The 16529-nt window shown below is 40.1% G+C and overlaps 1 protein-coding gene across 5 annotated transcripts in view; it reads right to left on the reverse strand.

Annotated features, from left to right (window-relative positions):
- GRM1 (glutamate metabotropic receptor 1) overlaps positions 1 to 16529 on the reverse strand; it is a 190795-nt gene that overhangs the window by 43157 nt on the left and 131109 nt on the right. For all 5 annotated transcript variants that reach the window (XM_054162741.1, XM_054162742.1, XM_054162743.1 and 2 more), the window contains exon 5: positions 624 to 870. In XM_054162741.1, the coding sequence (XP_054018716.1) occupies positions 624 to 870 (247 nt within the window). The remainder of the gene's footprint in view (positions 1 to 623; positions 871 to 16529) is intronic.

Genomic DNA, 16529 nt, shown 5'->3' on the forward strand with positions numbered 1-16529 from the left:
TGACATCCAAGTCCACAAAGTTGTGGTGCATACTGTGTGCGCTAGGGAGAGGCAGACAGTAGCAGCTACCACAGATGGAACTCTGGGACAGGTGATCTTATTTGGAGTGAAACACATTAAGCAGCGCACACAGAAGTTCACCAAGCAGAACTAAATAGTCTCTGGCAAGGATACAACATGGCTTCTCAATTGGAAAAGGATGTGCTCTGCAGCCATACCTTCAAAGACTTAGCAAACAAATGTTTTGTTAAAATTCCAGTCACTTGTATTAGGCTTTATACACAATAAAACCCTGCTGCTTAGTCCCAGTGGCACTTCGGACACCAGAAGTCTGTGAGACAAAAGGTTTTACCTCTCCTGAAACTTTAGAAATTTTACAGGCTGTACTGTAATTCCTGTCATATAAAAGCTCTAGCTACAACTCTATCATGTGTTACAAGTGCTATTCCTACATATTGGTAAGACTAATCACAGAATCACAGAATGATAACTCCACTTATACCTCATACCCTGCATGCTTTATGCTTCAGTAAAACAGCCAAACAAGTCTCTGTCATCAAACCCATCAACATTTCTCCTTCTCAATATCTGGTTTAGTTAGTTGAGATAAAATATCGTTTTACCTTCCAGGGGCATCTCCCTTTTCATCAAACCAAACTTCTTCTCCAGAAACACCAATGAATGAAGATTTGAGGAGAAACTCCAGGAGCTTGCTGCCATCAATAGGCTTCATAGCATCACACAGCCCAATATGTCCTGGGCAAAGGGAATGATGCATATTTTGTAGCCCGTGAGCCATAGCATATATAGCATTGATAACAAATCCCATTTTACTGTCCTGCACATAATTTTCTTCTAGGCTTTCATTGCCTGCAATAATAAGGAGGGTGGGGGGGAAAGTGTTGTTATAAGCAAAGATGAAATAACAATATAATATGAAAAATCAATGAGATAGAAAAATGAATTTTCTCATTTCTCTTATAATGTTTTAGAAGCATGAACAAGGTGCCAACCAGGGATTTTAATTAATTTTTTTAAACTTCATTGAAATGCATTGGAAGTGGCTTGCCTCATGAGAAAGCACCAGTTTAATCAAATTGTCAGCTTTAATTTGTTCTTTTTGGAATTTTTCCTTGTCATACCACAATGTTATTTATGCTAAGAACAGTTAAACAGCCCGGCATCAGAATGAAGCTAGAAAAATTTTTAACAGCAATTTTACATTTTACTTTTTGTCATTATTTGAAGATTTCATTTTTATTTTGATATTTTGAAACCTCATGTTTTTAAGGGCCAAGACAGCAATGTCCTTTACAGCCAGCAACCTGTTTTAGAATTACTTCTCAAGTTATCAGACATAATAATTTCAGCTAAAAGTAGGATTAGATATGCCTGTTTAGGATTACTACAGAAAGTTGTGAAGTTCATAGAACTGAAAGACTTTTTATGTAACTACATGATGCAGACATTGAAGTCTCTGTTCATTGATGAGAAACAATGTGGCAGTGAAGGTTTTCCACACATGTAGATTTTAGTTCTGATTGCCTGATGTGCAAGCACTGCCCAAAGGTGACCTTTGTGGTTGCAGTTCGCATTAGACCCTAGTGGGTTCTGGGCCATTTCCCCATTTCCCATCATGAAATGCTGAAGTGTCAGTGCTGCCCTCCAGTCACAGTGGATGTGTTCTGCAGGGGTCCTGTGAGAGCAGAAGTAAGAAAATTCCCCATGTTGTTTCCTTCCCATATATTGCAATATGTTTCAAACTGCAAGATGCTTTTATCTGTAGGCCTCCCACATTGCTCAGTGTTTAACAGGGATTTGCAATCCAGGCTCTGTTACTTATGTCTGAGTGGCACCTTGTCTATGTTAGGGAAGTAGGATGTGTGAGAGACTAGGTGTTAACTGACACTTCTCAAATCCAGGTTGGAGAAGATAGTTGTCATTTTAACACAAAGAAAAGCAGAAAACCTACAAGTTCACTGAAACTTTCCAGTTAAAAATAATTCCTTCCCCTAATGTAAATATGATACGGCTTTCATATCAAATCATGAGGACAATCCTTACATTTATCTTTGGAAGAATGCCTGATTTGGTAGGTCGTCTCAACTTGTTTATCCTACAATTCAGAAATGTCATCTGGGAATTCTGTCAGATAGCAGAGATCCCAAAGGCAGGTGTGTCTAGGTTTCTTTCTCTGGGTCTTCCTTGCACAGGACATTAATTGAAACTGGGAAAAAAAATCTTGTTTCATCAACTCTTTCCCAGATGTTCTAAACATGGCAAACAGTTGTGATGTCAATTAAATAGCCTTGTGAAAATATGACTGAATGAGTACATGTGCTCCTCTCAGTGCTATCCATACATTCACCACCAGCACAATTATACAAGGCGCAGCTGGAGAAATATTTCCCAGAGGCAACATAAATGCCCCTTTCTTTTCAGGACAAAATTCATAGCTCCCAGTCCAATCCCATGAAACCAATGCCATTCAGATTCATGTTCAGAAACACAGAAAGAATAGAAACCTTTATGAAAACTGACAGAATATTTACCTACTACATGTACCCTCACTTAAGTATATACTGCATATAGCATGTGCAGCATGGTATTGACATCTGTTGCCTGAATATGGTCACGTGCTGTATCTAGCTGTATTTTATCTGCTAATCAGTCCCTTGGAATTAATGAATTATATGGTAATGAATTGTCTACAGATTAGCAATATAAACATTCATATCTACAAATAAGATATTTTCCAGTAAATCCAGCATGAGAATCACAGAATCAACCAGACTGGAAGAGACCTCCAAGATCATCAAGTCCAACTGATCACCCAGTCCTAACTAATCAACTAGAGCATGACACTAAGTGTCTCATCCAGTCTTTTCTTAAACACCTTCACAGTATCACAGTATCACAGTATCACCAAGGTTGGAAGAGACCTTGAAGATCATCGAGTCCAACCTGTCACCACAGACCTCATGACTAGACCATGGCACCAAGTGCCACGTCCAATCTCCTCTGGAGCACCTCCAGGGATGGTGACTCCACCACCTCCCTGGGCAGCCCATTCCAATGACGAACGACTCTCTCAGTGAAGAACTTTCTCCTCACCTTGAGCCTAAACTTCCCCTGGTGCTGCTTGAAACTGTGTCCTCTTGTTCTGGTGCTGGTTGCTAGAGAGAAGAGACCTTCTCATGTTTTACCTAAACTTAGCATCCTAGAGTCAAAATCCATTTTATCTGATTTTCATCATTGTGAATTATCAATATATGCATGCAATTGAGCTTGTAAAAATTCATTTACAGTGATCAGTAAGAAATGTGTGGGGTTTCTAAAACAAATGAAATCACACAACTATGTTCAGTTGGAGACAAAACAGAGGCAGTTAATGTTCAGTTAAGTTTTCATAGGACAAATGCAAGAACTATATTGTTTCTTATGGGGCTTTTTCTCTCCTCAGTAGGTCTTTGAAATGTTACAAAGGGGAAAGCAGAATTCAGCACTGTGAAACTTTTATTCTTTCTTCCTCTTATCCTCTGGAAAAAAAACACACCTTGATCTATGAAGCCTAATTTGAACACTAGGGTTTATTAACATTAAAAACAGAAAAGTATTTTGTTAGCTGCTTTTTTTTCCCCTTTTTAAAAATGGTTTAGAGACCTTCATTTTCACTAAGCAAAGAAAATTTGGAAGCTGTGCAAGTACTGGATTAATTAAAGCCACTCAAATTAGGTTGCTACTCTTTTGAATGACCTTGAAGAAATCAGGTGTCCTAAATTTCATAGTGTTTTTTTTTTAATTGTTATTATTGGATTCAATGCTAATCTTTCTTTAATGATTTAATTTTAACAATTCCTTAATAGTCTGGGTCATTCTATCTTATCACAGTTTTGGATTTAGTCTTTAGTTTCTGCCAGTCAATCTTAAAGCTGAAAAGGGAGAAGGGTATGTACACACATATACTACTAAAGCAAACAAACAAAAGCTAAACTGAAAAAAAACAAAGACCATGCTCTGGCTGCACACAACTGAAAAGTACTCCTAGCACTGCTAAAACTAATACCTAAGTAGAGGGAGAAGGAAGAGCCATGAATCTCTCTGTGAGTCTTTATCATAACGTGCCTCTCATCTAACATTACCTTCAGCTAGGTGCTTAGACGGTCCCGAACATAAACCAACCATTAACTTAGTCTGATGCTTTTGCTGTGAAGTTCTTGTGGGACAGACAGGATTTTTGAGAGCAGAGTGGTTACTTGTGCAAATTCTACTGATAAATTGAAATTAGGAAAACCTCTATTATCAGAATTATGGCTAGAAATTGTTACATTTTCATGTATAAAAATAGAAGTCTATGTTAATATTCAATAAGAAATTAAACACGGGATTATTTGTTTGCAGCCCACAGAAAGCATAGGGAAGGAAGGAAGGAAGGAAGGAAGGAAGGAAGGAAGGAAGGAAGGAAGGAAGGAAGGAAGGAAGGAAGGAAGGAAGGAAGGAAGGAAGGAAGGAAGGAAGGAAGGAAGGAAGGAAGGAAGGAAGGAAGGAAACTGAGATGGGAAGAGATGTAAAAACATTTTGGTTGGGGAATCTGATCAATACCTAACCAAGTGGTAAATTTTGAGCAAACACAGACATTTGATAAAGAGTACAGTCTGTTCATAGATGAATCTTGATTACAATAAAAATCCAAAATCTGTTAAATAAAATTGTTATCAATGATAATGTTTCACCTGCAATGGGCAGATAAAATCATGGCTTGATACTAACTGTTATCTGCCAAATATTCAAGGCCACATAAAAAGAGGTTTTGCTATTTTGGTCCAGTTAGCAACTGTTATGAGAGCTATCAACCTTTCTAGTTGTTCTGACAGAAGACTAAAGGTTTTAGAAAATGCCCAAATTGATATGCTTTGTGGGTGATGCTGGTTAAATTCAATATGAATGCTCATTTAAGAAAATAAATAAATAAATCAACCTGGAAACACAATCAGGGCTAACTTCCACTCTCCCATCCTTGGGCTGTGTGTGTAACAACTCAGCACATGACTACACCAAATAGTAAAGTGGCCTCTCCCTGCATAATGCCAGGTGTCGGAGAAGCTGCTACACCCTGAACTGGTAAAGTGGTACCAGGCTTACAGCAAATGTCCATATGCATTGGTGAAACTGTGGAGGCAGATTTCCTATGTTCTTCTTCAGTCCCAGTTTATACTGGCTTAATCACAGGGAGTCAAACGCTGAAACAGGCTTCCTGGAGAGGTGGTTGATGCCCCAAGCCTGTCAGTGTTGGCATTTGGGCATTTGGACATCTGGAGGCATTTGGACATTTGGAGGCATTTGAACAATGCATAGCAGTCTTTTTTGATCAGTGCTGAAGTGGTCAGGCAGTTGGACTAGACTGTAGGTCTTTTCTATCTGAATTACATTTAAAAACCAACAGAACAAAAGAACCTCCAACAACTCTAAGCAAATGTGCCCATCTGGCTCTGTATGAGTTTGTGTAGACTTATGCAATTGACACATGTCCTTGGAAAGCAACGGAAGTCACATATCTTGCAGTGTCTCATGTTAGAGAAGACTTGACAAACTTTCATCCTAACAAATTTGTGTCATAGAGTCTTGCAAGAAGCAGGGCAGAAGGCAACATTCTGAAGTCATCATTCATGTCTAATCAGCGTCCCAATAAGTAAGAACTGAAAGTTATTTTGGCAACCAAATCACACACAAAGGATGATGAACAGACTTATCTTACTGTGATTTTAGTGGGAGGATATTATGATATTTTGCTTCTTATATAACTTGGAACATTTTTATTTGAATGATGAACTATCTAATTACAGGACACACAGGAGAGAAACTGCAATCAATTTTACATTTCTGTTTTGTCTCTGGTTCCTGGAACTTTTGGGTTTATTTTCCATTTTACTTAGCAATAGGTAATCCTCTGAACAACCATAACAAACTGAGATTTTATGAAATAAGTTTTGCAAGGGGTTTAACTTGTTTTAACTCATTTGCCATTACTGATTCAGATATTTTACATAAATTGCCAGTTCACTCCCTCTTACATTCTATTTATTACATCTCTTGCTTTATCTAACAAGAAAGAAAGAAAACAAAATAATTTAACAATTTCACTTTAAGACACTGCAAAATAACACAGATTATAATGTCTCTAAGTGTAATTATATAAAGATTGTGTGTTCAAACCCAGTGCACTAGCTGGCTTTTTTTCTCTTTATTATTTATTTATTATTAATTACAAGTGCATTTTATTCATTAATATTGTATGGCTGAATGAAATGTTCACCTTTTGATGGCATAAAGAGGACACTGCAGTTGTTATGTACAAATGTGAGTCACAGGCAACAGGTCAGCTACTCAATATGAAAACTTCCAAGCATCCACCTCTTTTAGCCCAAGATTTATAAGAATTACTGAAGTTGTGTTTTCAGAAGTAACTGACTGTTTTCTAGGCAATTCCAGCTGTAGCTGACTGCTTGTGAGGAAAAGGCCAGGAAATGCTACTTGGTGATCAGAATACTGAATTGTGTATCAGAGCTGCAGCCTGTACTAATTGTGGGCCATCTCAATGACCTTGCTGTTTCTGTGGGGTAGCTAATGTGGGGTAGCTACTGTGGCTGCAAACAGCCTGCAGAAAAAGTTTAATTTTTGTGTGGGTTTTTTTCTAAGCCAAAAGAGGGTAAGAAAAAAGAGTTTCTTTCAATCTTAGTTAAAAAACTGCTTGTAATTTTCATTAAATTGAATGATAGGCTGAAAAATTTGTCACAGACTGCAATAAATGCCTCATTCAACCTGTAATAAATAATCCTATCATTCTAAGTTATTGTTGCTTGTATGGCTTCTGCTCCAAGGAAAACAGTTGTTAAAGTGATCTCAAACAAAACTGGACCATAAGTGTAATGGTTGCTCCTTAACTTCCTGCTTTGGTAACTGCTCTGTACAGCAGGGAGGCAAGTACAAGAGACAGATAAATGCATTAAAACAGAGAAATAGGACATACAGGGTGGGTAGTAGATAAGATATCGAAAAGACACAAGATAAAACAGGTAATTCAATTCCCATTGTAGGTGAACTATTTATTTGACTGGGTGAAGCTACACTATTTGTCAGGTAAGTGTGAAAAAGATCTATTACTTAAGAAAATGGATCTTTCCCTAACTTCCTCCTGAGCATCATCACCAGCCCATGTAAAATAATTCAGCACTTTATGTAGAATTGCAGACTGCTCTGCCATTTGGCAAGAAGAGAGGAAACAGAGCTTTCACTGGGGCAGCTAAAAGGAAGGATTATCACAGTATCACAGTATCACAGTATAGCTAAGGCTGGAAGAGACCCCAAGGATCATCAAATCCAACCTGTCTCCACAGACCTCACAATATATGGGTTCTATACCAGATTTCAAACATGCTGATAATGATTTGACATCTTACAGTACTCATGAAGCGATATATGGAGCTCACAGCATTGCAGAGTTCATTTTCAGGATGTCATTATATCAGAAATACTTCACTTCCATTCTTCAAATGTTTTTTATTTCCCCAGGCAAAGAGATTAAATTTCTGCAATTATATTTGATGTATTTTTCCCCCCAAAAATAGGATACAATGACAGTTACCCATTGAGATACCCTGCTATTTTCTTTCTGAGCACAGGGAAATCTATGGGTCTCCCAGATTCTTCTGCTTTGTTACATCTGGTGAAGGTTGGTTTTAATTTGGATTATCATTCTTGCATAAAACTAGACAGAGAAGTGAAAGTCCCTCAAAAGCTGGGCATTCAGCAGAAGTTCCTCAAAGACTTGCACTAGAATTCTCTAAGGCATTAACAGGATGCTGATTGCAGCAACATTTGTATACAGCAAGTTATTTATTTTCACTAGCAAAGTCAGTCAAACAATGAACCTTCTCCTGGGATAAATTTATACTGAATTTAAAAGGCTTTTCTTTTTTTCCTTACTTACTTACTCTTCCAAAATATCTTTTACACATTTCAATTTGATGGCTAAAGGAAGCCAAAAATATTAATTCAGCCATCGAGGCACAGATATCCTTAATTTTAGATGTTTAACCCTTTTTTATGCCTACCACACACCATCAGTGAGCTCAGCTTCCTTGTCTGTTTTCATGAGGGTGACACATTACTATTCAGTGTTCAGAAAGATGTGTCTTCCTTCTGTCTCTCTTCATGTGTCAGGAGAAGTGGGGAAAGATTTTAATTACATTTACTTTCATGATTCTCCCTATCAAGTAATGTAAGCACACAAGGGCTTTAAGAGCTTTGTGTCAGAGACTCTAGAATAAGACTGGTGTAAACAAGTACAGCAGTACCAAAGTGAAGCTGAAATATTGTGAAGAGAAATGACAGCACAAGCTGCTGACTCACTAATCAAAAGCAGGGGGGAACTCAGAGTCACTAGGCAGTGGGCAGAAGAAAGGGACATGAGCAGTGCTTCCAGCCCTGTGCCAAGTCTGAACTTGCAGGTCCAGCCCATCTGGCATGTGTCATGGGAGCAAAACAAAAGGAAACCAATCTCTAACTGCTCCTGTATTTCTCAGTCTGAACATTTTTTTAGTAGATACAAGAGTCTGAAAGTCACTTTCCTTCCCTGCCCTTTCTGTCCTCCCCAGGGACATTCAGACCCTCACACAACTATATGACTCCAGGAAAAATGGATTTAAGGTATAAACATCAAGTGACAACACACACAACTCATGCTTACAGTGGGAGATGACAAAGCCGTGTTCAAATGTGCCTGGGCATAAGAGAATAGACAAAGCTTTCATCCTAGATCTGCTTTCTAGTGCTCCAAAGGAGTTAAGGAGCAGATGAGAAGACTCGTTTTCCAGCAGCTGGCTGAAGCTTCAAGTGAATGTCAAGATTAAGCATGCCTGATGTCTGTGTGTGGCAGTGCTAGAGCAAGCAGGCAGAGCATGTCTGGGTGAGATACTGTGTATTCACAAACATTTCCAGGTCATATGTAATGCTACAGACCCTGTTTGCCTTTAGAAGAGTCTAAAGAGGGACCTTGACTGGCTGGACAGATGCACAGAGTCCAACATGATGGCATTTAACCAGTCCAAGTGCTGGGTGCTGCACTTTGGTAACCCTATGCAGTGCTACAGGCTGGGGTCAGAGTGGCTGGAGAGCAGACAGGCAGAAACAGACCTGGGGCTACTGGTTGACAACCAACTGAATATGAGCCAGCAGTGTGGCCAGGTGGCCAAGAGGGCCAATGGCATCCTGGCCTGCATCAGAAATAGTGTGGCCAGCAGGAGCAGGGAAGGCATTGTGCCCCTGTACACTGCACTGGTTAGGCCACACCTTGAGTCCTGTGTCCAGTTCTGGGCCCCTCAGTTTAAGAAGGATATTGAGACTCTTGAGTGCATCCAGAGAAGGGCAACGAGGCTGGTGAGAGGTCTTGAGCACAAGCCCTATGACGAGAGGCTGAGGGAACTGGGGCTGTTTAGCCTGGAGAAGAGGAGGCTCAGGGGAGACCTTATTGCTGTTTACAGCTATCTGAAAGGTGGTTGTAGCCAGGCGGAGGTTGGTCTCTTCTCTCAGGCAACCTGTGACAGAACAAGAGGACACAGTCTCAAGCTGTGCCAGGGGAAGTTTAGGCTCGAGGTGAGGAGAAAGTTCTTCACAGAAGGAGTTATTGACCATTGAAATGGGTTAACCAGGGAGGTGATGGAGTCACCATCCCTGGAGGTGTTCAAAAAATGATTGGACATGGCACTTGAAGCCATGGTTTAGTTAGTCATGAGGTGTTGAGTGATAGGTTGGACTTGATGTTCTCTGAGGTTTTTTCCAACCTTGTTGATTCTGTGATTCTGTGATTCTGTAAATGGAAGTCTTTTCATCATATGACAGCATGGCTGTGCCACTGGAGTGGAAGGTAGGTGACTGCAAACTGGTGCAGGAAAAGTTCCTTTTCCCCTTTGCTACAGATCTCCATAGCCTGCTCTGTCTCTTATGTTGGCTACCAGTAAAAGAAATGATTCAAAGGGAAATACAAAGCACCACCTAAGGGCAATGCACAACTTTCTGCATGCCAGCCACCTCAGGACAGGGCTGTTTCTTCCTTCATTTAGGCTGTCCTTGGCAAGGTGTAGCTCTGTACCACCACAAGTTTGCAATATACACAAATTGTTCCCCTGTATCTATAATTCCTATCAGTGAGAGCCGAAAGTATCTGATCACAGAGTTGAAGAGTTGCAAGAATTTATAGCCTCAGGAAGAAGAACAGGAAAGTGGATAACAAGTGTAGAATTTCTACAAGTTAATGTGTATGGCATATGCTGTTAAATGCAGGTCTGGAGAGATCCACTTTACAATAGAAGGCTTGGCAGAAGTTCACCAGCCTAATAAAGCTTCTGTAGGGTTTGACATTATGGCCTGAGAATCTGTATTTCTCCCTACTGGGCTAAAATTCTTCAAAAGGAATTTTGCTTTCAGAAAAAAAAAAAAAAAGTATGGTCCCATGTGTATGATTTGCTGTGATTCTTTCTCCTCTGAACAAGATTACAACTCAGTATCTAAAACCTCTTCTGTACATATTCACTGCTTGAGAAATAAAATTCTCAGAATGTCCAACAGTGAAGTAAAATAATGAAAATTTTAAAAGAAAGTTAAGTTTTAAGGTTACTGATTACTTCTTTTTGATTTCCTGTCCTTTGAAATTAATAGCCTGGAAAACCACAGAGTAAAATAACTGTCCCTATTTGAGATAATTCAGTTTCTGTATCTTGTATTCAATAACACAGTTCAGTATCAGTTGAAAGGGTTTGAAAAGAAACATGACTTGTTATGTGCCAACTTTTTCATGGTTTCATTCATGCACCAAACTGGGACTATGACTGCCACAAAGTACATAAAATTACAAACATTCATTACTATGCATATGCCCTGGTGAGACCACACCTGGAATACTGTATCCAGTTTTGAGGTTCCCAGTTCAAGAGAAATAAGGACCTACTGGAGAGAATCCAACAGAGAGCTACAAGGATGATTAAGGGACTTAAACATCTCTCCTGTGAAGAACGACTGAGAAAAGTATGGCTGTTTTGTCTTGAGAAGAAAAGGTTGGGAGGGGATCTTATCAATGTCTATAAATATCTGAAGACTGGGTGTCAGGATGAAGGTGCCAGGCTCTTTTTGGTAGTGTCCAGTAACAGGACAAGGAACACAGGATGAAACACAGGAGGTTCTACCTCAACATGAAGAGACACTTCTTTACAGTGAGAGTGACAGAGAATTGGAGCAGGCTGCCCAGAGATGTTGTGGAGTTTCCTTTGGAGGCTTTCAAAACCCACCTGGATGCATTCCTGTGTGATGTTGCTTTGACAGGGGGGTTGGATTAGATGATCTCTAGATGTCCTTTCCAACCCCTAACATTCTATGATTCTGTGATTCAAATGAAGATTTTTGGTATAAAATCCATCATGAAGTAAGTAAGCTTTAAATATATTTGACCTACTAAATGATAATTTGAAAATCAATATTAGGCCTTTCCAGCTTATAGAAATTCTTTCCCACATAAAATACTGCAATAAGGACAGGCTTGATGGGTCTCTAAGCAACCTGATCAAGTTAAAGATGTCCCTGTTAACTACAATGGGGTTGGACACTGGACTACATGACCTTTAAAAAGTTCTCTCCCAAGTAAATACATTCTATGATTCTATGCAAAATACTTCATTGGAAGATTCTTGGAACTAATAATGAATCTGGCATAGAATAGTAGTGGCTTGTGAGTAGCTATGGTTAAATATCTAAACATCATATTCAAAGCTTAAAACTAGGAATCAATGAAACTCTGCTTTTGATTCTGAACTTTGGGAATCCCTCAAGTCAGAAGCAGTTTAGGGTTAAAAACAAATCTACTGTAATTCAGATGGTTAGGACACAACATAGATGACATGTTCATTTTAGAAACCAGCAACAAAGCATATAATCTGAAGTGATTTCAGTGCCTTTTTTTAGAGACAGAGAGTAGTTATTATGGGAGCTTGACAAATAATTATTATGGTTAATTTGTTTTTCTTAAAAGATGGACTGTGTACAAACTGCCTGCAAAATGACCACATGTTCTATTATTTATTTGAAATTATTTAACTTCTGCAGCAAGACATTACTTCTCAGCTGGTATTTTAATTAGAAATTAATATTTCATTTTACAAACAGGAATAAAATATGCCAGCTAATATTTTTAGTTCCTTGATTAAATGGTTTGTATGTATAATCAGCAAAGTTACGGAATTAGCATTTGAAAACCATCTTGTTTGTTCATTAGCTGACTCCAATTCAGTGCTGACAAAGATATTTTAATGGTCAAGCTCAGCATTTGCACTTAAAGGACATTGTCAATAGCATAGTCATTTAATGGAAAACTCACAATTTGGATGAATGAAAAGGAGGGATTTTCCCCTGTCTGATCCTTGTCAAAGGCTGTACTCTGGTCTGCATCATGATTCCACAGTCAGAATTTATTCTTTTTGACTATGATTCTTTCTTAGTTGTGGGTTGGGGGTTTCTTCTGTTGCTGTTTGGTTTGGTTTTGCTGTTGTGTTTATTTATTTGTTTTTAAATTATTTTCTCTTCTTTTGTCCCCTTTTTGGGAATATGACAGCAGGAAGTTCAATTTGTTACTCTCATTGTATGTTGTATAGTTTTTTCTTTCACTGCTAGTATTACAGTGACCTATCTCTGAGCCTCTCTCTCAGATTCTGCAGTGTCCCACAAATGCCTGTGTTCCCAAAACCTTGGGCAACATTTTAGTGCAATTGGTTATTATCACAGAGACCTTGGGTATGCCTGCTTCTCTTGCTTTCTTTACAGCTTTTCTCTAGTGCCACCCTGGATCCTGATCCAGTCTCTCTAAGGACATGAGTCCGCAGAGCCAACTGTCTACATGACCTGAACTCCTTTGCAGAAACAATTAAAAGGAAAGAAAACCCAACCTTCAACCTTTCACTCTCCTTCAGATAACTATATAACCTTGCTGCCTTATTCACACACTCCATTAAAGATATATTTAGAACTACTGTTCTTAATGGACCTGTCATTTGGAACTAGTCTAGCAGATAATCAGTTGCTGCTACTCGTACATGAGACAAGAATGAACACATTGCAATTCAACTAATTTAGTAATGTAAATAACTATTTGCAGATTTTAATGTTATTTAGCTGGATTTCATCCTAATTTTCACACTTTTTTTTTTTGTTTAAAACTCTTAAGTGAGAAACTCTTACAGATATCCTGTTATAACGCACAATGACAGAAAAGTTAAAAGCACAGGAAGTAGGACTGATTAAGTTTCAAGTGCCATGCTTTTTATATGAAGCCTGAGACTTTATCTGAAAGAAAGATGCGGAACTCAATAACTGTGTTGCAGCTTTCAGAACACTAACCGTCTTAGATACTTAAATTAAGATCCTGAATACATAATCAGGCATCTAATTAATTGACTTGATTAATACCTGAACTTCTCTAGCTGCTGCTGAATTCCATGGGAATTATGGGAGATCACCCTTAAAAATCAGGCCAATTTATCTAGGTCACAGAGAATCACTTCAGGAGCCTAATTTTGGACATCTTCATTAGAAAATGATGGTTCAGAGTTAAAAATAAGCAACTTCCATATTAACCATAGAACGCATTAGCACCGAATGGAGCAAAGAAGTTAATAGAAATCTAGTTTCAGAATATATTGAATATTTCACACTAGTACAATATCTGAAACTATTAGTCATGGTCTTTAGATCAGAGTGGAAAAATATTATTAAAATAATAAGATACACTTATGCATTAACCTATCCTCTCTGGAGATCTGTGCACCTATCTGGTATGGAGACAACAAAAGGAACATGAACTATTTTCTGCCTGCTGATCTAGGCCTGAAAACATGCTCATGGTTGTCAGCATATGGGCGTGAGATCCTGAGGAATTCAAAGGTATGAGTCAATTTCCCATGTTAACATCAGACCAAGTACTTCTGTCATGCTAGGATATCAGCCCATGAATGGCAGGCATAGCATAGCATAGCATAGCATAGCATAGCATAGCATAGCATAGAATAGAATAGAATAGAATAGAACAGGTTGGAAGAGACCTTCAAGATCATCATGTCCAACCTATCATCCAACACCACCCAACCAACTAAACCATGCAACCAAGCACCCTATCAAGTCTCCTCCTGAACACCTCCAGTGATGGTGAATCCACCACCTCCTCGGGCAGCCCATTCCAATGGGCAATCACTCTCTCTGTATAGAACTTCCTCCTAACCTCCAGCCTAAAACTTCCCTATTGCAGCCTGAGACTCTTGTTCTGGTGCTGGTTGCCTGGGAGAAGAGACCAATCTCTGCCTGTCTACAGCCTCCCTTCAGGTAGTTGTAGAGAGTGATAAGGTCACCCCTGAGTCTCCTCTTCTCCAGACTAAGCAACCCCAGATCACTCAGTCTCTCCTCATAGGGCTTGTGTTCCAAGCCCCTCACCAACTTTGTTGCCCTTCTCTGGACATGTTCCAGCAAGTCAACATCCTTCCTAAACTGAGGGGCCCAGAACTGGACACAGTACTCAAGGTGCGGCCTAACCAGTGCAGTGTACAGGGGCAGAATGACCTCCCTGCTCCTGCTGGCCACACTGTTCCTGATGCAGGCCAGGATGCCATTGGCCCTCTTGGCTGCCTGGGCACACTGCAGGCTCATGTTCAGCCTACCATCAACCAGCACCCCCAGGTCCCTTTCACCTTGTGGCCGTTTGATTGGATGGACAGTGCGAATGACCAATGAAATTGTTTAGAAGGGGTGGATTGTGGCTGTTTGACGCTGTGCCTTTAAGAAAGGGGCACATTGGCTAAATGTTTGTAAAATATTTTGGTATTCTAAACGAATTTCATTGGTAGGATTGTGGGAGGAGAGACTGGACCCGGGGGAGCTGGGAACTTTCTCTCAGTCTTCCTTCCTTCGCTGTCCCTTTCGGCTGGATCTGCTTCTGGGATTCTGGCCAACTAAGATAAGATACTAACTCCCTGTGCAAGGCCTTTATTCTTTTCCTGCCCTGTTAACTGTCCTCGTCTCTTCTTCTACCTCTTTTGGGGGAGAAGGGAGGTAGGGGGTTGAAGGGGGCACAGGGGGAAGCCCCCTCTGTGGGGGGTCTGATTTCTGGTTGAGTTCATTTGCTGTATATTCCTGTATATACTGTAAAATACCTGTGTTTGTTGTGTTACATAGAATCTGTTTCCTTGTAAAATATAATCTCATTTTCTCCGACTGGGTTTAGCCGTGGTCTCTTTCTCAGTGGGGGAGGGAAAGCAGAGCCTTTCCTTTCAAACCACCACACACCTGACTGCTCTCCAGCCACTCTGACCCCAGCCTGTAGCTCTGCATGGGGTTGTTGTGGCCAATGTGCAGAACCCGGCACTTGGATGTGTTCAATCTCATGCCATTGGACTCTGCCCATCTGTCCAGCCTGTCGAGGTCCCTCTGCAGAGCCTCTATACCCTCCAGCAGGTCAACTCCTGCCCCCAGCTTGGTGTCATCTGCAAATTTACTGATGATGGACTCAATGCCCTCGTCCAGATCATCAATAAAGATGTTAAAGAGCATGGGGCCCAGCACTGATCCCTGGGGCACACCACTGGTGACTGGCTGCCAGCTGGATGTGGCACCATTCACCACCACTCTCTGGGCTCGGCCCTCCAGCCAGTTCCTAACCCATCGCAGTGTGCTCCCATCCAAGCCATGGGCTGACAGCTTGGCCAGGAATTTTCCGTGGGGGACGGTGTCAAAGGCCTTGCTGAAGTCCAGGTAGACTACATCCACAGGCCTCCCCACATCCACCAGGTGGGTCTCCTGATCATAGAAGGAGATCAGGTTGGTCAGGCAGGACCTGCCCTTCCTAAATCCATGCTGTCTGGGCCTGATCCCTTGGCCATCCTGTAAGTGCTGTGTCATTGCACTCAAGATAACCTGTTCAGACTATCTGGCCTAATTGGCTTTTCCAATTTTAAATTCCAGTGGGTCTCTCTGAGTCTGAAAACAGTCAGAATAGATACCTAGTATTTATCATGCTTTAAAACACTACAGATTGAAGATGGGTTTCAGCATTCTTGCATGACAAAGTACTACCCTATCAGCCAATACCATTGTTTTTAATTTTGTTTTATTGCTATTAAAAAAAAAAAAAAATCACTTCTTCCTCACCTTTATTCTTAATGTTAAGGTGGTATTAAGAACACCAGCATTAGTTGCCTGCGTATAAATCAATATGAACCCCAATGTATCTCACTTCTGCCAAAGTGCAGTTCTCTCCAAATTTCTCCTTTGCCAAGTTTACTGTTGGCTTTGCATTGGTTTGTTGTTGTTTTTAAAATAGAATGTACCTTCACACAAGAAACTTCTGTCTGAAGGAATACATTCCTGGAACCATGTTTGCCTACCAGTGAGGTGGATTTCACACACGTGGTATGCATAATCACTGTGTGCCCAGGTTAAGCAGC

This window comes from Dryobates pubescens, chromosome 6 (assembly GCF_014839835.1).
Source record: "Dryobates pubescens isolate bDryPub1 chromosome 6, bDryPub1.pri, whole genome shotgun sequence".
NCBI lineage: Eukaryota > Metazoa > Chordata > Aves > Piciformes > Picidae > Dryobates > Dryobates pubescens.